General features: G+C 47.0%; 2 protein-coding genes across 4 annotated transcripts in view; one reads left to right on the top strand and one right to left on the bottom strand.

Annotated features, from left to right (window-relative positions):
• Positions 1–4407, bottom strand: part of LOC143150700 (uncharacterized) — a 10713-nt gene extending 6306 nt beyond the window's left edge. The window contains exons 1-2 of the mRNA XM_076319147.1: positions 3844–4407; positions 717–1076 (exon numbers count right to left, since the gene is read on the bottom strand). Of these exons, the coding sequence (XP_076175262.1) occupies positions 717–978 (262 nt within the window). The 5' untranslated portion in view covers positions 979–1076; positions 3844–4407. The remainder of the gene's footprint in view (positions 1–716; positions 1077–3843) is intronic.
• Positions 1–24040, top strand: part of LOC143150491 (acyl-CoA Delta-9 desaturase) — a 27362-nt gene extending 3322 nt beyond the window's left edge. The window contains exons 1-7 of one of the 3 annotated variants that reach the window (XM_076318795.1): positions 13942–14098; positions 19628–19893; positions 20451–20581; positions 20689–20894; positions 20989–21171; positions 21251–21487; positions 21653–24040. In XM_076318795.1, the coding sequence (XP_076174910.1) occupies positions 19638–19893; positions 20451–20581; positions 20689–20894; positions 20989–21171; positions 21251–21487; positions 21653–21770 (1131 nt within the window). In that variant the 5' untranslated portion in view covers positions 13942–14098; positions 19628–19637 and the 3' untranslated portion in view covers positions 21771–24040. Of the gene's footprint in view, positions 1–13941; positions 14099–17075; positions 17135–19627; positions 19894–20450; positions 20582–20688; positions 20895–20988; positions 21172–21250; positions 21488–21652 lie in introns of those variants that run through there. The other 2 variants (XM_076318794.1, XM_076318796.1) reach the window with 2 other exon arrangements.

Genomic DNA, 24040 nt, shown 5'->3' with positions numbered 1-24040 from the left:
TCGATCTAACAGCTATATCGACGTCCGTCGATCGCGCCTAAGAAGCACAGATACGGGACAAATAGCGTTCATTCGAACAAAGTTTACTCGCAGATTATAAGCGATACCGTATGCTTCGTTTGGTGAAATTATTCGCAAAAGAGTGTTCCATTCGAAGAAGATAATCGAGGCTTGGAAAAGGAAATCGATCGCGAAGTTCCCGGAATTGGCGATAATTCGTGACCAAGAACAGCGTCGTAGATTAATAACGATCGTGCGAGAAGTGATTGCCAGTTATTTCTGTCGTCGGTAAAAATTTTTGCAATTCAAGTGTTGCGTCGCTTCGCGTTTCTATGAAAAATCGGCACGCAACGCGTTTCCGTTGTGAACGCGAAAATTGTTTTTAAAAATACGTTATATAATCTTCGAAATAGAATAGCGTCATCGAGTTTTACACATAAATGCATAGATAAAAAAAGTAAGTTAACACGAATAATAAGAACGTTCTCCGACGAAAGTATCGGTTACGAACGTTATGCGAAACCGGAACGAAGAGCCGAAAATGAAACCTGTACTCCACGAAACGTATATCGTTCGTCGTTCAACCGTCGTTTTATTTTCATACGTTCGAAGATTCGAACGCAGGTACGGACGAATGGTGCTTGTCCCGGTTCGATCGACGTACGAGAAATCCGAGGGAACGAGCACAAAACTGGTCGCTTTCGAGCTACACCTACCCCACAATGCGGTAAGGAATTTGGCTTCCGCGAAGATGAGGTAGAATCCGTAAACGCTACCTATGTGGATGAAGGTTTGCGCGATCAGGTCTGGCCACCTGATCCGAGGAACGTACGTTGCCTCGCTGGTACGATAATTTTCGTCTACGGTCAAAAAATCGTCGGTCTCCGGTAATCGACCGTTCTTCGAGTCGATTCCCTTGTTCTCCGTTTCCCAGATTTGGTTAACCGTGGGGGGCACGCGTTCCTTGCCCGGCGACATCTTTCTTTTTCTTGAACAGCTTCCGTTGAGTTCGATCTTCGCGCTGCAGTTTTCCGTTTCTTCTAGATAGACGTCGTTAGTCGACGACCGTACCGATTCTGTAATTGGAACGTTGTTTATTGATAGACGAACGAGAAACGGACGAGTAGACGAGGGAGTCGTTGCGGTGGCGGTAACGTCGAGAAACTGTGATCAGTTTAACATTTTTCTCTAATCCGGCGATTCTTTTCGCGATAAAAGTTGATCGAAAGCGACTTGGCTAGGCGCCCTTTGAAAAATCACACGGCAATTCGATCGTTACGCGGAACAATGACGAGTCCAGCGTCGCAAACTGTTCAACGTGTCCCGACACTTTAAAGCAACGAACGGCCAAAGCGTCGGTATCTTTTCGATTTCGCTACGAGGTACGACATGACTATACGGAACAATTTACCGCGAAGGACTGAACGAACGCAGCTTGGAGAATATACTCTATCGATCGCGCATATTGTCACCTGCGGTATCGTCGCGAACATAGCGATAAAGGTATTTATTTTCAGATATTTTTCGTTCCCGAACGACACGATTTTCACGATCCTCGAAGAAAGTTATAAAACGTAATTTCCCCGGATAAAAGTCCCCATATTCCGAAACCGAAATGTTGTTCCTCTCGAGATCGAATCGAGTCCGATCGGCACTCCGAAACGAGAATTTAACGATCACGTATTGGACAGATGTACGATAAACGTTACTTTCGTAATATTTATAGCGAATCGATTATTTCGTTCCGAAACATTCCGTCCAGGGTCAGCTCGTTAACTTCCCTGACGCACAGTCTTTTTTACCGCCCGATAAAGCGGGACGACATTTATTCAAGACGATTCGTAGACGTCGTAACGATACAGACTATCCACGACGAGCCCACAGAAACTAGGCGACGTTTCTCGCGCGTCACCAACTATACGGTTTAATATCCCATTTGCGACAGACCGATCAATGGTTTGCCAAGTTAACGGCGTTAGCGCCGGAATTTATCTCATTTACGGAATTCTATTTGCACGTGTTCTTTACGAAGATCACGCGTACACCGGCGACAAGTGTTTGCTCGGGGATTTCGGGGAAATGATACCTACGCTCGAAACTTTGAGGCGGGCGATCGAAGAATGACTCATAGAAAGATAACGACAGATAAGAGTAGTTTAGCTAATATTTTTACCAAAGTGTTCTTCAGCTTCCAAAATAAAATATCGTTTCAAATACCATTTCCGTGACTGCATAATTTTTCGCGATAGATCGATGTTCCGAGACCGAAAGTATTCAATTCGAAGGAGTCAGCTTCGAGTCGATTTTTCGTGAAGTGGGTCGGTTCGCGCGTTATCCGTAGAAATCGTAGCAATTTGAGGAAGACGGTGTTTTTTCGAAGCGTAAAAGGACAAAGCCACGGAGATACCACGTTCTTGTTCCTCCTTTTTTTTCGCCCGATGGGCGTTAATCTCGACGAAACGTACGAATATTTGTTGGTAATAGGAGTACCGCGCGTAACGAATTACTGTACAAGAGTAATTACGCGCCGCGTTCACGGGGGTATCGTTAACGTTTCTCGTCGGCGTCTCGACGCTCGTCTATTCCGGGCATCGTTGAATAAAGAAACGGTTAATTTAAACGTAAATGATGGTGATCAACGACGAGCCGACCCGACCCGACCCGATGATCTGCGACGCGCAAAAAATAATCTAGGACAGACGTGTAGGTGCAATTGCAATTAGTATCGATAGCGGGAGTATCCTCGTCCCACGATGATTCCATGTAATTGGGGAAAAAAAGTGCATCGCGACGAGCGGAAGTGATTTTTTCCTTATTGCGGTAGTTGAAAACGAAGTTGTTGAAAGACGACAAAGAACGATCGTAAAATATTTACGAAGCGACCTTGAACGACGCGACGAGCCTTCCAGGAGACCAAGGTTTCTCGTAATTGCGACGAGTGCCCGCTTGGACCAACGAAAGTCAACGAGTTATCGTGTTTATTTGGAGGCGGAGTTGTCGTTCGATAGCGCATTTCAATTTCGAACATCGATAAGGAAAAGTGTTACTCAAAGGTTGAAATTCCCCTTTGAGCTCTCGACGGAAGGGAGGACGTCCAAAGATTCGTCGATAACTAAATATCTACCACGAAGCGAGTGTCCCCTGAGGACGAGAGGAGAGATACATCGAACCGATAGTCGCGCGTCTTCGATCTTGAAACGTAATTTCTTCGCCCAACGGAGTCTTCCATTCCTAACGGCACACCCTTTAATCAGAATTTATTGACGGGAATTTATAGTTCACGGCCGAATCGTTCTCCTTTCTGGTAACCTTCCTATTTGCGCGAACCTCCGACCGTTTCTCGATCGAAGTCGACGTAAAACGATCGATTCGCGACTACCGGAATCGCGGGACCGGTGGTAAACAATTTTCATTTTTCTCGTGGAAAATCTTGTTCACGCGCGCGATTGATTCACACCCGCGTTATCGTCGTAGCCGAGGAAAAGTTTTCGGTCGGAAATCGTAAAATTGGCTCTCTGGTCGTCCAATTTGCGTGTCCCGGTTATCGTTGGAATCCAACTGGCAAAGGAAATCGTAGAACTAGAAAAAAAAAAAAGATTGTTTGAACACAATATTAATTGTCTTGCACGTGCAACTCATCGGAGCGTACTGACGGAATCCCTATACATAATCGCGCTCGTCATTAGTCCAAGGTCGAATTTACCTTCGTACCGCGCACGATTCCTCGAAGCATCTGACTGTTCGGCAAGGTCGCGTAGAGGATTCCACGTGCCACGAAAAACCGAGTGGCAAGATTCGAGGCTCACCTGTCAACGACCCGTTACAAAAGCGTTTTGGACGTACCTGGATCGCACACGCGGGATGATCAACGTTGCGAGCGACTCGTGCACTCGATTGCATTCAGTAGCACGTGGCGACGTGCACGACGCTCGCGGGAGAACTAAATCACAGATCCGTTGTAGAAAGCTTATCGAACGTAGTCACGGACGTATTTATCTTTCACGCTAATTTCGCGATTGTATTCTCATCCGATAGACTCCGTTCTATGGAGCGCTTCTCGAAAATTTCCCGATAAGGTTTCTTGTCTCGGCAAAGACTCGATTCGCGAAGGTCGTCAATTTCTAATATACTCCGTATCTCCGACAAATTGATCCGGAAATCTGGCTTACGCGAACGTTATTTATTCGATAGCAGTGCGCGATTTTGTCATCTCGGAATCGATCGAAATCGGCGTAAAACGAGGCGTTTTCGTAACACTGATTCTTGGAACGAACATATCGCCTGCACCTGCTGGATCTCCGCCTTATCGCGCGATTGTCGATGAAAAATCGAAAGCAGGTGTTCGCTATCCGTAATCACGGAATTTCTTTCGAAGGATCTTGCCGCGTTTCGCGCCTCGTTCCGTACGCCGCGTAGAATAAACACTGCTCTTCGCGGCGACTGGAGGGACTCGAGTTACAAAACTCTCTACTAGACTCTGCGCGGACTTGCGTCGCACGGAACGCGCAGAGGGAACACGGATCGGCACGAGGCGCGCAAAAATTTTCGACACGAGTTTTCTTCGAACGAGCAACTGAAATTGCTCCGTGGCAGATACGATGCCACCGTCGACGTTCCTACGAATCGCTCGACGAAGGTTCAGGCGTAAAGCTGAATCGCAAATATCTTCGTTTCGTAAGCGTAGAGTTATGTTCGTTGAACATATACATATGTACCTCGATTAACCGGGCCTTCGTAAACGCCGACACCGAAAAGGTCGATCGTTTAGGGCGTCAATTTTGCTCCGGTGTAAACTTTCGTAATTGATGGACCTACACCCAGACAGACCTTTTCTCGTCGAGCTCGCGGGAACTCGTTTTTCAAGTTTTTCACGCTTTAACAGTTTGCCTCGAGCATCCGGAAATTATCATCGAAGATAGTTCAATGTTGGAACGCAACGCTCGATGATCGAACGTCGATTATCATCGATTTTTATTTATTACGCGTAAATTTCGTACCCGATTAATTTTGTAACGCGAAAGAAGTCTCGACAAACAAGGTTTTGTACCGTCAGCTTTTTCGTCGTAATGTGACGGCATCCATATTTATCGTAGCGTGTGATTACTATATAATTCATCGTTGCGCGACACGTGAATATTCCGTTATCGGAATTGCTCGACGTTCGGTGTTCGATGGTACAAAATCTAACGATACGTACACGGGCTAATCGCGCGAACAAGCATAGACACTTTGGGCCAACAGATGTTGATAATTTTAATCGACCGCGCGTTGAATTTATCGAAGCTTCGAACTGCTTGTCGTACTACATCTTTGCCGCTCGTTGGAGCTCAATGACAACAGTAATTACATCCCAATGTTACATAAGAATCAGCCTTGTTCCGCGATTCACTCGAAAGCTACCGCGTCATGGTCCATTTCGACCGTTTCGAGGCAAACCCGCTTCGTTTCTCGAGTTTCGTTTACAGATCCATCGATCGGTTTGAGGCCCGGGCATTACAGAGAGCAGGAAATAACATTAAAATTCATCGTACGCTTCATTTCTATGTTTCGTTTTACTCGCTCTACGAATGGACGAGTATCCGTTAGCGACATTTCACCGCTCTAAATTATATGTTCGATCGTGTCGAGAATAGACGTACTATTATATTAGAAGTTTCGGTAAGAGTCGAAGGAACAACAGGATACGATTACGCAATCGGTCTTGCACGCGGCTATCCGGTGACATTGGTCGTTCAACTTTTACACGAGACGAATACCGAACATTACGAACCAGGCGATACCACGATATCGAATATTATCTCGGATTTATCGGCCAGTGCCGAGCATTCTATTTGCCGCGAAGACGAACGATGCAACGTTGAATCGATGTTATTAACATGTCGATGCTTTCAACATTTCGTTCCGTGTTTCGATCGGTTTCGTTCCGATTAGCCGGTCGACTTCTTTGGAGGAATTCGCCGCGTTCGCGGTAAAACCAGAGCCATTCCTCGATGGCCCCTGCCGTTCGCGTTCGACAAAATCGTTTATCGTCCAAGACGTTTTTCCGGAGGAAGCAAAACTGAAAATAATGTCAAGGCGTATCGAGTCGACTAAACAAACTCGAACACGTGCAAAGTCCTTTCCTGTTTTTTATCGTGCCAAAGGTTAAGAAGGCAAAAGAAACGAATTGTGGAAGTTACCAACAGACAACTACTCCACAGCTCAAAGAGAAACCTTAAAAAGTAGAGTCAGAACTAACGGTACGAACGAGGCACGAGATAAACTCGAAATTGGTCTTCACTGCTCCGTCGATCACGTTGTCAATTTCAGTAAATTATTACCAATGCTTGTATCATTGGAAACGCAACCGATTAGCTCGCGAGTAATACCGGTTAGCAGGTTTCGTCGCAAAAACGTTGTCGGTGATTCGATCAAAGGTAGATGGAATCAAAGTCCCATCGATCGCATTGCAATCGGGATTACTGAAACGACGAGATGGAAGGAATTTAGTCCTACTAAAAAGTAATCAACTGTAAAATAATTAATTCTCGGCGCGTTTAGTTTTAATTCCTGCACTCCATAGCGCTGAAATTTGATTCTAGCCTGAATTGATAACGTTGAAAATAATACGAAAACGATAAGGAGATTTCTGGACTTCCGCATCGCGTGACACGGAAAGTCGTGTCACGGAACACGGACAATTGCGGATTGTTCGTCACTCGGGTAGATTAAGAAATTGAAAAAAGATTAACGACTGGAAGAGTTACAAACACCTCGTTTACCAACGGCGAACGGTGCAGCTACCGCTTGGCGGCAGCACCTACCGGTTGGTCCGACTCGTCGAGTCAGAAGCACCCATTGGACACTTGTAGAAGGAACGAAATAAATCAATTACGAAATATGGAAATATCTCATTTGGAATAATAATACACGTACCTACGTATAATCTAATAAGTACTGTGACCACTTTGTCCAGATTTTGCGCGTTTTTGGAAATTGTACATCGGTCGGTTGGCATCGATCGATTCCCTTCAATTCCTGTCCAATTCTCGAACTCTTTCGTCGGTCTTGTAAATCGAAAGAGATTCGAAGGCATATTACTTTGTATATACATAACACACGAGTAAGAGTAACGAGTCTTCGAAACGTTTGGGACGTTCGTTTTGCCAATAGAAGAACGCGACGATCGGTGGAACACGCGTGCGGCACATCTCGAGGGTCGTTGGTTCACGGCGTCCCCGAGAATGGCGCTAGTGAGGCCACGGATCGATCGAACTGGGCAACGGACCGGGTACGCGGAGTGTTTTTACAATTTGGTAAAATATTGGCCGCGGGCGGCGATTCTCGATTTCACGGTAGTGGCGCGCATGCACCGGTAGTGGCTCGTCGAAGGCCACGCGGAAAAGCCGACGGGAGGCCCATGGGTGAGGGAGAGAGAGGGAGAGAGAGAGAGCGAGAGAGAGAGAGAAAGAGGGACCCGTCCAGAGAACCGCAGTCCAGGCAGGGGGTGGTTCGATGGCTGCCGCAACCCCCGGCACCGGTGCGGCCAGCCTCGCTTTTCGTTCTCGACTCTCGCGACTCGAATTTCAGCCGGGCGACCCGCGGCACCGAATTTTACGGGAGATTCCATCGGTTCACGAGTGAAAGGTGGCACCACGATTGTGTATCAGGGATACCCATGAGTAATGTCGTTTCGCTGTGGAGCGCCGAGATACGCTCGAGATTCGCTCGAGATTCGCTCGAGATTGGTCGACGTTCGTCGAGGACCGGGCATCGCGTAATTAGACGGGTTCGTTTCTCACGAAATTAGAAAGGAATCGTCGTAGTCGTCGTCGTCGTCGATGACGAAGAAACGGAGACGGACGAGCTACCATCGACGCGGTGTGTTTCGAACACGTGATGCTTTACGAGGCTGCTGCACGTTGTTTCTGAAGCGGAAACAAAGGCTTTAGAAAAAAGATCGACGTCGAGGGTTCGAAGGAAGGTGTTTCTCACCTCTCGAGCCGAGGAGCGGCGACGGAGAGCACCGTCGAGTTCGATGTTCTCCGAGTCGAGAAATCGTTGAAGGATCAATCGCGAAGCTCGAAGGCATCGTCGTCGAGCACGCGTCGCGAGAAAATGATCGTCTCGAAGATACGGTAGTTGGTTGCACTTACTTAGAAGAGAACAACATTATTATGGGTACCGCTAATAGTATCGTCGAACGCGAGAGAAATAGTGCACGCATTAACAGGTATTGGAGACGTAATTCTCCTTTCGGTTAGAAAATGCCCTCGCCTGTCAGTAGACGATCCGCTCTCTCTCTCTCTCTCTTTCTCTCTCTCTCTATCTCTATCTCTCGCACTTTCTGTCTTTTTCTTTTCTCTCTCTCTCTCTCTCTCTCTCTCTCTCTCTCTCTCTTGCCATCTTTCCGACTTCTTTTCTCTCTGACATTTGGTCTCTCGCTTTAATCGTAAGGTACGATCGCGCGTTGCTTGTCTCGTGGTGATTTTCAAAAGTTACCACAACGACCGAAAGCTTCCGGTAGATACGTTTCAATCGTATGTTTAGTTTATATTTAGAATCGAAAAGTGTATCGGTAAATCCGTTTAACCTCTTCGGGAAGAAATTATTTTGTTTCGAATACGAGAAAATTCAAGCCGGTATCGATATACAGTAAAATAACTTGGAAACTAGATGCACGCGTACGGGTCGGTATCCTCGAAGAGGTTAAGACGGTAAAGTGATCCCTTCGTATATTTTGTTAGACACCACTGTAGTCTTTCGTGAGCGTTACTTGTTTTCAAGGAAGATGTAGGAATTTGTCAGCACCGCACGTTTAAGACTTTCAAACCGCATATTTGTTTGTTTCGTTGCTTCGAAATGTATCGATCGACGAATTGTTCGAAGAGGTAGTTTCGCTTGCAGAAAAATATCGGTATACTTGATATTTATTCTCGCACAACCTAAAGTCCCTCTGTACGAGGACTCAAAGAGGGGATTTCAGGACTCGGACGACTCTTAACGCGAACGAGATTCGCTTTCCGAACTACCAACGTTACGCCTTTGTTTCGCGAGGTCTAGAAATACTCTCCGAGTCTTGAATCCTTTTTCAGCACCCTGTACGTGTCTACGACTCGCTTTGAAAATCGTTTCGCGCAGAGGGGTGTAGATATTTGAACGAACACGCACCGTGTTCCGCAGCGGTCTCTCCGGCACGAAACGATCCCTCTTCGAAATTCAAACGTTCACCGAGAAACGGTTTTAACTTTCCTCCGTGGATCGGATCGTCGTTTCCCTTTCCAAAACTGTTCCCGCAGTTTCCAATCTCGTGATTTCTATCGAAAATCGTTTCGTACGGAAGCGCGCGCGCAAAGATCGTCGTCGAGATCAACGAATTCTCCAACTCGTCTAGAAAACGGAATCACAGGCTTGACCTCGCATCGGTATTAGTTTCTCTCGCACGAAACGTTAGAAATTCCTTCCTAAAAATTAACCATCGAACAGCCGTTATCGGGAACGCGTCTACGATGTAAAAAGAAACTTACAACGGAGTCAGGGGAACAATCTTCGCGCAAAACTATGAACCCACTTTCTAAAGTGTCCACGATTTTATTTTCGTTTCGATCCTTCTCGCGAGAGTTACGAAGAGAGCTAGACACGCGCGAGCCTAGTTACCGTTTGACAGCTCGAACCGCCTCCGGGCTATGAAAACCAGGTTCGTTCCGTTCTGAACGGAACCTCACCTTCGAGCATCGTCCGTCACCGCGTTCTCCGTTCTGTTTTTCATTTTATCCGACCCCTCCACCCGCTTCCTTTCTCTCTTTCACTCGTGACCGCTTCCTCGAGCGAGTTTAACCGAGATTCGATCGCGAAAGAAAGTTTTGCTCCCGTGTTTCGTGTCTACCTTCGGTGGGATAAAAATCGGATCGGATCGGGTCGTCGATGTTGTCGAACGCGTTTCACTCGTTTTACATTGAAAAGCGGAAATCGAGTCATCTGGATGCACCGAGTATGGAACGAGCAACGATTATTTAAAAAATTGTTTACGGCAATAATTTAAGTATGCCTTGAACTATCCGTGCCATCGATACTCGACCTGTACAATTAATAACAGTTTTTATATAATACTATATAATCCGGCGTCCGTAAGTAATTCTACGCCCGACGATACGATTCAGAATTTGCGGACGGAATATTCCGTTTCTCGAGGCAAACGGGACAAACGATCCAGGGAACTGAAAGAGACGAGCGTTCCGCGCGATTTCTCGACGCTTCCGATTGGAGGCCATTTGCGAATCTGTGTTAGGCATTTTGTACGAGCCGTCGTCTCCAAGTTTTACGACAACTGTGTTTCGAGGCCACTTTGGCGCGAGGTTCCAGGATAACTCTTAATTACGTGTCTGGCGCGTTTCGTTATCCACGAACGCGCTCGCGTTTCATCTTCGATAATACGTTCGAACGGAAGTTCAATGTTTCGCGGTAACGCGATCGTCTCTCCATGCGTGAGATTTTCGGTAATTCCGATATCTTTCGAGGCTGGATACGAGATCGTTCCCCAAAGAACCGCACGTTTTCACGGAATCGAAGTACGTGCCGACGATCACGTTCGTCGTTCGCGAACGATCTTAATTGGTATTCGAAAACTCCTCGTAACTCGGTATCTCTTCTCGTCGGACGATTAAGGTCGTTAATGTCGCTCGAAAGTTGTACCGTGAAACGGCTCGCGAAAACCTTCTTCGTCGACGAGACGCGTAAACGTTTACGAGAGTTCCATTTCGGAGACACCCTTCTTGGAAAAGGCGAGCGTTTCGATCGAGTCGCGTTACACGACGAACGACGACGCACGCGCATCGATCGATCCGCGCGAGCGATCGATTTCGTTATTCGACTTGGGTGTCCAAGAATAAGTTAACGAAAAGGAGGTAATCGAATCGTTGTTCGACCGTGTCTTTGGGGGAGTCTCGAGCGAGAAAAGATATCTCGACCGGAAAGTGCAGCCTTGACGAGAACGTACACCGTCCGGCTTGCTAAAATTCAATATTGATCGATGCATTGGATGTTTGCCTACGACAAATGTTTGCCGGGGAGACACAGAGTCTTTCTTGTTGCCCATTCGTTCGAGAATCGTTTCGGAGAAACCGCGATAACGATTTGTACGTTATTCGCTCGGGGGCGCGAACCGAAATGCCACGAAGTAATTAGAAACCGCGGAGCTGCGTCTTCGTGCCACTTTGAGTTGCAGCTAATCGATTTGAATCGACTCTCGTCTCGCTCGGCGCCGACTTTTGCTCGATTTCTACTTCCTGTCTCGTCGTCCCGTGTCCCGTCCCTTCCACCGAGCCACCCGCGCACCCAATAATGCTCCAGAGTGGCAATTTACACAATCGGACCAGTTGCATCGCGCGAACTGCAATTCTGTTGTTACGTTGCGTTAACAGATACAGTAATTTCTGTCACAGTTGCTCCGTCCGCTCGTTGTTCCAATTACGGTTTCGGTTACGCATGTATCGTCGAGTCGATATAACGTTTTCAGCTTCGATTCAATTGGCATTTACACATAATTAAACATCTGCTACAAAAGCTTCCGGAATGCCATTGACCTTCTTCCAATTAAGGCATCAATTAGTTACAAAGACTATCCGGTGTTTCGCAATCCTTCGTCTCGTCGTGGCGAAATTTTTAATTTTATTTGAAATATCGTTTCAAATTTTGTTCCCGCTTTGATAGCCGTCGCTGATAACGGGTACTTGCCAGCTTAAAAATGAATCGATCGAGTTTCGGAGATCTTTGCCACACGAATATAGGAGTTACGTATTATCGTTTAAAATTGTTCGACGATACGAGAACGTTTTTGCAGTGGTTGACTCCGACGTAGAAATACATCGATGCATTAAAATTTTATTACTGCCGTTAGAGTACGTTATTACGCTTCGAACGTAGCAGTCATCGTCACCGTACATTGATGCGTTACCAAATTCATATTTAAAGCGTACAGGTTGAGTAAGAGTTCAAAATATGACTGCTCTACATGCAGATGTGTAACATGCAAATGGCAATTGCCAACACTTATTCGCAGTAGTCAATGATGTAAAATGTTCATTGTTAGAAAATTGGAACGGTTCTCACGCCTAACAAAGCCGGAAAAGAATTTCGAAAATAATTGTAACGCAAGAAGTTATGGACAACGTTGCATCGGTCTTTGCAAATTCCAAAAAGGTCTCGTTATTTGCATCGATTTACATGCGTGGAAACGTCGAATGTGTAAAAGTCCAAGAACGCATTTTGCAAAAAAATAATACAATATTATGCGACATTTGTTCCTTCTATTACGTTCGTGATTCGAATCTCCGATGTTACGTCGACGTTCAATTGCGCATTTGGTACAAGGAGCGGTGATCGAGAACGCGATAGATCCGAACGTACGGGTTGTCGAGATGAAATCTCGCGGTCACGATTGTCTTCGAATCGCGGACCAGGAGCACTCTGTCGTGCACGGTGACCCGTGATTCGTTGGACGAAGAGATGAATTCGTAGCGCGGTGCGAAAATCTGTGTCCCCGATTCTTCGAGTGGTTCCTCTCGCGGCATGCAACATTTTTGTCCATAAAAGTTTAAATCGTTCGAGCTTCGTAGAACTCGTTAAATCGACCGGTAGAGAAGAAGCCCCGAAATTGGGCCGCAGCGGAAGAAAGAACGGAAAGTTAAAATCGGTCGAACGGTAATCTCCTATGAAATTTACCGTGTACCATTGGACGCTCGACGAACCGTTTCTAGATCCTCAAATTTTTTGTATTGTCCGCGACCCTGAAATTTCTCCGTCTCCTTTAGCGGGGAAACAAGGTATCAAACGACACGGAAGCGACGAAAAAAGAGAAGCGTGTAAACGACTCGCGATGGTGACCGTTTCTCGGTACACGTCCCCAGGGTTTCGTTAAAAGAAATTTGAATAAGAAACCCGGCTCTGACGGTGTGAAATTCTTTCAACGATCCGTTTGTTTATCATCCTCGAATTTAATTAATACCGTAGCAATGTCAAACGCTTCGAGTGTTCGTTCTCCGGGCATCACAAAGGGACATGTAAATTGCCGCGACGACAACACGAAATATTCTATGAACGGTTCACCTTGGACGTACTCCGGGATTTATCTTTTGGTCGAAGCCCGACACGGAACGAACGTTACTCGGTGATTTTTCGAAGACATTTCGTTCGTAGTAACGCGTTTGTTTTCTCGAACGTCGCGCGCCAACTTGTACCGCGCGAGATAAGAACGAGGCGCAAAATGTGCACACTCGCGGAACGATCCGTCGATCGTACGGGAGGAATAAATTGCCCACCGTCGGTTTCACAAACTCGTACAATTGAACGTGAATCGAGTCTCCGGCGATTCCTCTTCGCGTTAGCGAATACGCTGACGACGGGAAACAGAGTGCCAATAGCCTCTGCGACTTTGCGTCGACTTATTTTCCGACGGCACTTGCACTTTCGAGCGTGGGATAAGTAATCCAATTGCATACTCGCGAACGTTGATCTCGCGGTCTGTTCGCGGTCCCCTCGTTCCGTAGGCATCGGGAGTTACCCCTTTCGGTCGTGGAACGAGCGTAGGCGTTTCGAGCCGAGGCGTGAAACGGAATGAGAAAATAATGGACGCGTCGCGACGCGACGCGAGGCGACGCGAGGTGACGCGAGGCGTCGCGGCGGGAAGACGCCGTTGTTCGGTTAGCGGCGGTCGTCGCACGGTCGAGCGCTCGAAAGACGTCTTTCGAAATAAAAACGATCGGTATCGGGCGATCGTCGTTTCATAACTCGGCCATAATATCCACCCATTAAGTGTACGCACGCGGTGCATGGGTCGGAATCCGTGTTTTCGTGACTCATTTTTTAGGGCAACACACCGCGACCGGTAACCGGCCCGTTGCGTGGGGGATTTCGTGTCGAAGCGGTTATATGGGGCGGCGCGTAGTTGATAAGTGGGACATACGCTCTTGCATCTCGGTATTTCGTAGTGAACTTGCCGTCGGGTCGGATCACCTGCAGCTCACCGGAGACGTTACGCGACACACAGCTGCCCACAGGCAGATCGCAAACCTCGTTTCGTGAAACACACGAGGAGGAATTCTTCCCGAGCGCTCCGTTTTCAGTAAGTCGTGATTGCTCCGAACTTCGCGTCCAGTGGTGATTTTATCCTAGAACGGTCCAATACCCGCCTATATCGATTGTATTTGTTCCGATACGAGAAACGAGAGAATTTTAAGGGATACGAATACCTTTCGCTTCTACGGTCGAAACAATAGTCGAAATACGAACGTACTCGTAGTTTTCGTTGAAACTTTCAAGGAACGAGCAACCAACGTTCCAAACGAGTATTCAGTGTAGTGACAAACAGTGTAACGAAAAATACGATCGATTTTTTATTCACATTCTTTTATCGTCTCGAAAGAAAGTTGTGCAAAGCTTTTGGAAAACTCCGATCGCTAGAATCGCTCCGTGTTGGTTTAACGCCCCAACTTTCCGATTTTATCGCGAAAGCTAGCGTTAATCGTTCGCGACGTTGGTGCTCCGTTGTATACGAAATAACGATTACCGTCTTATTAATATCGATTGATTTAACACGCATAGTTTACCGAAAATGAAATGCGCGAATCGTTTTGCAAATTAAACTGTCGACAATCGTATCGACGAAACGTTTCGAATCTCATTGACTGAATTTACATTTCGGTAAATTCGATACCTGCCCGTCTCGTATTTTCCTCGTCTAGGACGTACGCACGTTTGCCAGTGCCTTTATTTTCGTTACTCGAATAGAACAAAGCGAGTAATTTTAGAACAATTAGCGTTTACCGGAAAGTTCGTTATCTTTGTCCTCCGCTTATCGCGGCTCTTAATTACAGAAACATTTGCGAAAGAAAATATATTTTACAAACGCGGTCCTTTCGTTTAGGACCAAAGAATGGAAAATAGAGAAACGCGTTAACCCATCGCGGCGATAACGCGTCGCGCTACACATCCATCGTTTTTCAAGTCTTACGATCGCGCGCAATGGACTTTGAAGCGTACACGTTCGTTCGCACGTATCGTATAATTTTCGGTAGAAAAGTACGGCGATAAGCAAAGACTGGCACACGGTCGAAACAAGAAAGTGTAAAATTCGACATGGACGTTCAAAAAGTTTCTTTCGCCCAAACTACGTACAATAACGTGCGAACGTTCGGTTCGCAGTTCCTTCATTTTTCGCGTCGTAAGATTCTTTTTCTCTCCCCCGTAAGGAAACACCCTATTTATCGGGTACTTTCGCACCTTTGCGAAACGAGCGAGGAACAAACCGTTTTACGGTTAAAAACCGACCAAGCTGTGCGGTATTCACCGAGTTTACTCGAAATTTTGATTCGAGGGTTGCGACTACTCGTCGAATTTGTAGATATTCGAATATTCACGCTTTATCGGCACGCTTTCTTAAGCGGCTGTTATGCTTACTAGACTGGAATCGAATCATTCTGATGGTTCGAGATGCTGGGAGAAACAGCGATTCGAAATGTGGCAAAAACGCGATACACGCCCGAGGAAACGATTTGTTCCCGAAGTTGTACAGGTTTTCTATCAGGCGACTAACCTTCTTCTTGCGGCAGGTGTTGACTCGGTGGAATCGATCGACTCGGTTCCCTCTTCCTTGGAAATTTCAACGATCGATTTCTCGTAGAGCCGGTGAAGGACGATATTTTCTTCTTCGACGTTTCGACCAAAGGTTTCGCTGTTTCGTCGAACTCGAAACACTTTCCGGTACGGGTCGCCGTTCTCCGGACATCGGATTGCCACGGGTAGATTCTCTCGTGTTCCCGTTTAGAATATTTCCAAAATTTCCTTCGACCTCTTGTTCGATACGTGCGTCGAACAGTCGAAGGTCGGTACGCGACGAGAAATTACCGTGACGCGTTTCAATTTTCATTATATAAGAGTAGATGTAAATTGGCTTTCGAACGACACTGTAGAAACGTTGGTCTTTTTTGTTCTATACGCGTGTACATTTTCCATTAAAAGCTTATTATCGTGCCGGGTAAAGCGAGCAAATAGGACGCTTGTGAAACATTTTCAAGGGCAAAATGGTTTCGAAATCGTTCGTATCGGCGTTAGATATTCGCGCGGATCTCGTTGTCGTTCGAACGAATTTCAATTCGACTCGTGCGAGGATCGTAAAACTTTTCAACCGATAATAAAGCACAGACAACGCGATCGTAACGTTTTGAAACGGGACCTGCGCCTCGTATTTGAAAAAGGAAACGCGATACCCGACCTGGACAGTTGGTTTTCACCAGTCCGGGTAAGAGCTCCGGCTCGCTCGCTCGACTCGCTTCCGTGGAAAAGAAATGAAAATTTTGAGAAGAACGGGAACGCGCGACTGATTTTCCGGCGAAAGAGGCCGAATGGCTGGCAAGGAATTCCCGGTTAATTAATTACGCCACGTAGTTAACCTTTACGTGGTTAGCGAAAAGTAAAATCGACGCAGAGACGGCATTGGGCGCGTTTTCTGAGCAAAATACCCTCTCCCTCCTTCTTTCGAGACGAACCCTCTTTACGGGGAAATGGTTGCCCGAAAGGATTCTATTTCGAGCGTACGCTGTCAAATACGAACGACATACGCACCTTGCGCGGAGAAACGTTTAACGAGTAGGTAAATATTTTTCGTTCGAGAGTATCGTACCGATTACCGGATCATTGTCCTCCGTCGTTCTTCTTCGCCGTGGATACGAGGAAATATTTTTCACGCGACGGTTTGTTTGTCGGTCGAAATTATAATGGTCACGATAGGCAACATCGATTACCGATAAATCGTTATCGTAGTCGCGGTTAATTGTACCTACTTTTCATACTTTCGCGACGCGTCGGCTACAGAAAGAGCCAGTTCCAACACGAATACGTTTCTTGGATGGTTCGCGTTTTCTTTTTTCTTCCCTCCGAGCGTTCCAACGTCAACACGAAGCGAAGACGAAACGATCGTGTGATTCATCTGTGCGGATTCGTTCTCCGCGTCGCCGTGAATTGCTTTAATTGCGCTTACACTCGAGAATTGTGCTACGATTGCGTCGCGGCGCAACGAAGGACAGCGTCGAGATTGTTCGGAAGAATTTTGATGAACGATGAGAGTCTGGATTGTCTCGCGATGTGTATCGACGATCTTGCAGTGAGTAAAATCGGCCACTGCCATTCCGTTTCGGAATAATATCGGCTTCCGAAAAATTTCGATCGTTCGTCGGAAGACGCACACGTACGTGTACATCGAACCAACGATGGAGTTTCGGCGCGCCTCTCTAATATCGTTCGGTGAAATTCGAATGTCCGAGTTTCGTTGGAACATTGGAATATTAGATAGGAGTACGAAAGATCGTTTCTGGAAGGCATCGCGAGTCGTGTTAGATCAACCTTCGCAAGACCCGCTACCGAGCAAACCTTGCTCGACACTGTTCGCAATCCCCTTACTCGTGTCGAACGCGAGACAACGCGTTCTTTTGTTCCAGACGAATGGAATTTTAAAAATCGGGGACATCGGGTTCTTCCCCTTTCTTCTTCTCCAAAGCCCTTCGATTCGAATATTTTTTTGATTCGAATACTCTCGTGGATGTAAACGTAGACATTTCGAACAAAGCGTCGAAACGCCTCTTTCTAGCGTTCGTAGACCAGTAGACCCACTTAACCGAGGGATCGATCTTTCCGAATCGTTGCTCGAGAGCTTCCGTTTCGTCGTCGGTGAGAAATATTTCCGACGCCCCGGAAATTCTTGGTTCGTTCGGCCGCCACGAATTTATCATCCACCTTTTTTCACACCGATTACGATTATCGTCGCCGGGTTATTTCGTCGCTTTGGTCTAAATCGCGGCGACGGTCCGTTCTTTCGCGAAAGAACTGGCATTCTCGCGTTCGATATCGCTCCCAGCCGAGCGTGAAACCCGGGAAGCACGGGTATCCCCGATAGATTCTGGTAACGCGTCGAATCGCGATTCTTTATGGAAATCGAACCGGACGTTTCGAGAGACAATATCGAGATAGTTTGATTCGTCGATAGATCTTTAATCGCGCGCTATCGTTTACGATCGGGAGTCCTCTCTCGTCTATCGGTACGGGACAATCGCGAGTGTCGAAACGGTAACGAACTTTGAACTTGGCAGGGTCTCTTCCGCGCTGGTATCGAGGTAATCGAAACTTGGATTCGAATCGCGTTAACGTTCAAGTTCGCGGTCAAGGTCCGCGGGTCGTCGTCCTCGTTTTCGAAGCGAACGATACGCGACATTCCCAAACATTGTTTCAAAATAGGAGAAAACGAATTCGCGGAAGTTGGGTGTATCGAACGCGGTACTCGACGGATTGAAAATCTTCCGGTCGAAAGTCGTTCGACGCGTTGCTCCACGGATGACGTAGTAGCATCGCGCGGAACGAAACGTAAGTTGCTACAAGAACCGGATGACGATTTCCTTCGCCGTTCAATCGAGATACGTAGGAAACGAGAGAGAAGAAGGTCCACTCTGTACGATTGGTAATGACCTCAAACGCGCCATTGACCTCCTTTACGGAGAACCTGTTCCAGCACGAAACTTTGCTTCTTTCCTTCCTCGTTTCCCCTTCTCTCTTTCTCCCAAGTATTGCCTCGTCACTCGGCACCTTTCTCCGCGGTTGTTCTCGCACATATGCAGCAAGTACCGTTTCGAATCTGATCGATCGACGGCATTCCCGGGACGACGCCATCGCGTCGACACCGCGCTACGCAACGTGTTCCATTTTCTAATGGAAGCGTACCCAATTGGGTACTCGTTCGCGTTGGTCTTCTCGCAGCGCTCGTTACCGGAGGGTAACCGCGAACCGACCTTCAATTTCCAACATTTTCAATCGAACGTCGAATCTCGCTTTCTACGAGAAAGGTGTCAGCGACCACGGGAAAGATAAATTCGCGTTCCCGATTTTGAGAACGGTCGCGAGCCGGTAAAACGTTCGCAGATGTTCATTCCGATGGTCGTCGGTCTACGAGCAACAAACGTCGAACGAAACGGTATTCGGTCGACGATGCGGCATCGAACGAGGCTGCGGACCACGGAACCGGAAAAATAAAACCCGTGCAACGACACGCTCTACGTCCGTTAAGAGAATCCATTAAGAACGGAACACGATCGTTTGTCTCTCTAACGGCTGTCTGGGTACGGCACGTTGTCTGGGAGCTTCAGCCTCGAAGGCTCCCGTACGCCGTGAAAGGCACTGGAACCGCTGTAACTGGTTACGTTTCAACGTCTTTATCATCGGGTCCCGGTAACCTAGTAACAAATACTTTCAGAAATGCAAAATCGTAACCGCGGTTCGCGTTCCACTTCCGACGCGTGAAAGTTCGCGCTTCATTGTTCGCGAGACGGATCTCCGGCCCGTATTTCTCCTCTGTCTTTTCGTCGTTCAACGGTCCCCAACGTTCACCGCCGCGACTCGAATAAATGTAAATTTCCATAGAGAGTACGCCTCGATAGGAACAGGGCGCGACGATAGTTTCCCCGTTGGTGGTAGAGGTGACGCGAAGGTTCGATTTTCGATGACGAATCTCGACATGAAAATACCGTTTATCGACCATTTCGAAGATTTCGCTGGAGCATCGAGCTCGAACGAACGCGTACGTTTCAATCGCAAATTTCTTTCTTTGCAGATTTTTAAAAATGGCGCCAAACTTGTTTGGCACATCGGCGACCCTCTATTTGGAAGCTTCGCAGCAAAATGTACATCAGAAAAAACCGGCAACGGAGAATTCGGACGCCCAGGTATCGGCCAGCCAGAAATCCTCGAGTTCTCCGAAGAAGTATAAATGGAAAATCGTCTGGAGAAACGTGATCGTTTTTCTTTACCTACACCTTGCGTCCCTCTACGGATTGTACCTTATGTTCTTTGCATTGAAAGGCCAGACGATTTTGTGGAGTAAGTCGACGAGCTTTTTTTACCGAGCTTGAAACTAGGAATCTAGGAGCGAAAGGAGAGTCTCGTCGCCGCGATTCCGTAAAAGTCTATACGAGGCTAATTAAGAGAGGACTTGGATGGTAGTTCGGTCGGGCTCGTTGCGCGTTGTGTATCGCGTACCTTGCGTACGAGGTCGGATTCGAAAGTGATGATCTCGCGGAATTAGACTCCGCGATAAAACGCGACGCCGTTATTTCCGTCCGATGAGAGTATAGTTATCAACGACAGCCGTGCATAACTGGGTCGGATGTCGAGGAAAAAATAGTTGATCGTAGAAATCGTGGAACGCGGATCGAAATGCCGTCGTGTTCGATCTCGGGAAAGGAACGGGACGGACCTCTCGATCGTCGCCGCGTTTCCCTTGTAGCTTTCGAGATCGCGCGTTCCGCTTCCATCGAGAACACCGTCTCTGCTTCGAAAATCGATACGATGCGAAGCGGTCCCCTCGAGTTCTCAATCGTTTAATTCGTACGCGGAAATACGGTTAACGCGGGTTCTTAATACGATCGAATTTTCAGCGCTTTTGGTAACGCTCGCAGCGGCATTGGGAATCACGGCCGGAGCTCACAGATTATGGGCTCACAGATCCTACAAAGCAAAATGGCCGTTACGAGTCATCCTGATGATCTTCCAGACCATCGCTTTCCAAGTGAGTCGCCCGTTTTTTTCACTTTCGAGCGATCGTCTCCGATCGATTCTATTTCCGGTTTGCCCGAACATTTCCAAATTTTCGATAAAACGAACGTTCGTCGCCAGAATCATATCTACGAGTGGGTTCGAGACCATCGAGTGCATCACAAATTTACGGACACGGACGCGGATCCCCATAACGCGCAACGAGGATTCTTTTTCTCGCATATGGGCTGGCTGATGGTTCGCAAACATCCCGATGTAATCAAGAAGGGTGCCACCATCGATATGAGCGACTTGGAACAAGATCCCGTCATCATTTGGCAGAAACGGTAGAAAATATTCTTTTTCACTTTTTCTTTTTTTTTTCTCGCGTCGATAACTCGGAATCGATATCATTTGCGATACCTTTTGGATTTTTTATAGACTGTACGTGGTTCTTATGCCGCTGTGTTGCTTCATACTCCCAATGTGGATACCTTGCTACTATTGGGGCGAGAAGACATTGTACTCCTGGTACGCTACCATGTTCAGGTACACTTTTTCGTTGAACGTGACGTGGCTCGTGAACTCTGCGGCTCATATATGGGGCATGAAACCCTACGATAGGTGAGCAGTGAATTTTCCATAGAGAATTATCGGCGATGACTCGCTCCACTCGCGTAACAACAACTCGGGCGAATTCCAGCTCGATCGGCCCAACGGAAAATATAGGCGTCGCGTTGTTCGCGATCGGCGAGGGCTGGCACAATTACCACCACGTGTTCCCGTGGGACTACAAAGCGGCCGAATTTGGAAACTACAGGACCAACCTCACCACGGCGTTCATCGACTTTTTCGCTAGAATTGGCTGGGCGTACAACATGAAAACCGTCCCCACGGAAGCGGTGAAGAAACGCGCCGAGAGAACCGGCGACGGATCGAGGTACGAATACGATGGTTACGGAGATCCGGAACGATCGCGGTTTCTCGAACCTACGAAATTAGAACGAATTACGAACCGAATGGAATCGAAGTGTATCGCGAACAAATAGAAAAATTTTAAGTAAAGATTTCTCGACGTTACAGCCAACGAATCTTTCACCCACAGGTATCGACTAGAGAACACTGCCCATCATAATCACAAGGATGCAAAGTGGGGGTGGGGCGACACGGATATGCAACCCGAGGAAATTCGAGAGGTGCAAATCATCAATAAAACCGATTAAAGAAATAATGCGATCAATAGTTAACAACGTCAATTAATATTTGTTACGTACACTCGCACACACTCACGCTCACAGACAACAATATATATTATATATATACATATACGAAATATATAATATATCTAGTACATGGAACGACAGATCGTCGATAGTGCGTATACGTATAAATATACTATACGTTAGTAGACGTGTACGCACTATCGACGATCCGTCGTTCCTCTACGAAGAGTCAGCTACTCGAGGAATCGTACGATTCGTGATATCGCGTACGGTTCTTCGATCGATCGACTTGGCTTGCATCGATGTAATACTATATATCGATCGCGAGAAACGCGTCTACGCGTGGGAAACAAAAGAAAGAGGAACATTTTCGGCGCCCGATCGCAGTCGCGGCAATATCGTTACTCGCGGAATAAAAAATATTGATTCGTGGCCTTTCGAGTTTATCGTTTGGAACGTCGCGGGCGTTTTATTTTTCAAATTCTCGCGTGGATGGTAGTTAGACGATTAACGCGGTGAACCCCCGCTCGACGTGCGTCACGTTGGTTATCCTCGATCAACGAAATTATCGAAGACGATCGTAATACACTTCGAACGACGTAGAGTTATTGTAACCAAAGCACGTAAACGGTACATCGATCGAGATCGGTCGACCAATTTTCGGGTAACGGAGAAAAAGGTACTCGACGCGTGGAACGATCGGGCGTCGCGAGTCTCGTCGATGAATCGAACTCGCGATCGCACGAGAGTCTCTCTCGTGGTTCTTCGAATCGAACGGGGACCCGTAGGATAATACGCCGATCGAATCTATTTTTCAAGGACGGATCCATAAAAAAAAACTCGATTGTTTTTGTCGCCAACGGGACGAAACAAAAAGTCCACAGTTTGTTCAACGAGACGAGTCACCAGCTACGAAGAAACGAACGTGGGCGTTAATATATCCCGTGCAAAATTTCCGAATCGATTGCAACCGCCGTGAAAATGTTTTCGTACATTTCTATGTTCACCGTATATTTTTGTTCGTATCCGGTGACTCGGCTCGTCGCACGGATCACGATTCGAAACGTTTCGTCGGGAAAGAAAGAAAGGTTCGCGCGAGTCGAGCATCGAACGCGAGCAAAGAATCAGAATACTCGAGCTCGATGTTCGTTCGTTCGTTCGTTCGTTCGTTCGTTCGTTCGTCTTCTGTGAATTGTCTGACGAGAAGTCGAGCTCGAGTCGTTTGCGAGTCGCGACGGTTCGCTGCGAGTTCCAGACCGCTTAGGCCGACGTCAATTAAATCGTACAATTATACCGTAACGATCGACGATTACGAAGGAATCGAATCGACGAGTTACCCGAACGACGATCGTTCCTCGAAAAGAAACAGCGGCAACGACGAGGCGCGACAATCCAACAACGACTTTGCCTTACGATACACCCAGATCGTTTTGTCGCGCGAATCCATGTACGTACGTGTCGTTTGTAAAACGTTTAGAAGCTAGATCTCGAACGCGCGTCACCGATCGTTGACGCGCATCGATTTTACGTTACGCGTGTCTCGAGAATATTATTTATTTATCGACGAGAACACCGAAATTCTTAACGGGTTGTGGGCAAGCTGGGGTATTCGAAAACGCACGAACGTTTCTTCGAGCGAAAAGTTCGTTCGATTTACGCTTAATCTCGCAGGCATAATTCGCGCGCTCGTAGAATTTCGAATCCTTCCGCGCGTCGTTCTGGATTCCTACGACAAGAGGACTCGTCTTGTAGAGGCGAAGGAAGTAGTATCGACACCTCCGACGCGTATTATTTAATCGCGGATTTAAAAGCGACCCTGGAAGCATTATTCGCAAACGTTCGTCCGTTTAACCATCGCGAAGACGGAAGAATACGTAAGCGTATCGGATTTAAACGAACGTCTCGGTCTTTTCGAAAATGCGTTACATCGCTCTGATCGTCCGTAGATACACGTTACCTTTGTACACGGAAGAAATTTCTCGACGAGTCTTTGTCGAACGAATGATCGATCGCGAAAGTCTGCAACGTTCGAAGCTCGCGGGCGAACGTTTACGAGTCCAGGGCGCGAGTACAACTCGTGTAAAATTCGTACGTAAAAAGAAAAATCGACAAAAAAAAGTAATGGAAGGTTAGTTTGTAGGGGCTATTAGACGCGGTTAGTCGAAAACGAGAAAAACATCGTCGTTTTCTTAGTCTGCATATGGTTTACATTATGGACAATATCGACATTTTCAGTGTATTTATAAATAAATTATTGTTATCCGTAGAAA

This window comes from Ptiloglossa arizonensis, chromosome 8 (genome assembly GCF_051014685.1).
Source record: "Ptiloglossa arizonensis isolate GNS036 chromosome 8, iyPtiAriz1_principal, whole genome shotgun sequence".
In the NCBI taxonomy this organism is placed as follows: Eukaryota; Metazoa; Arthropoda; class Insecta; order Hymenoptera; family Colletidae; genus Ptiloglossa; species Ptiloglossa arizonensis.
This window is presented reverse-complemented; position numbering and strand designations above follow the sequence as displayed.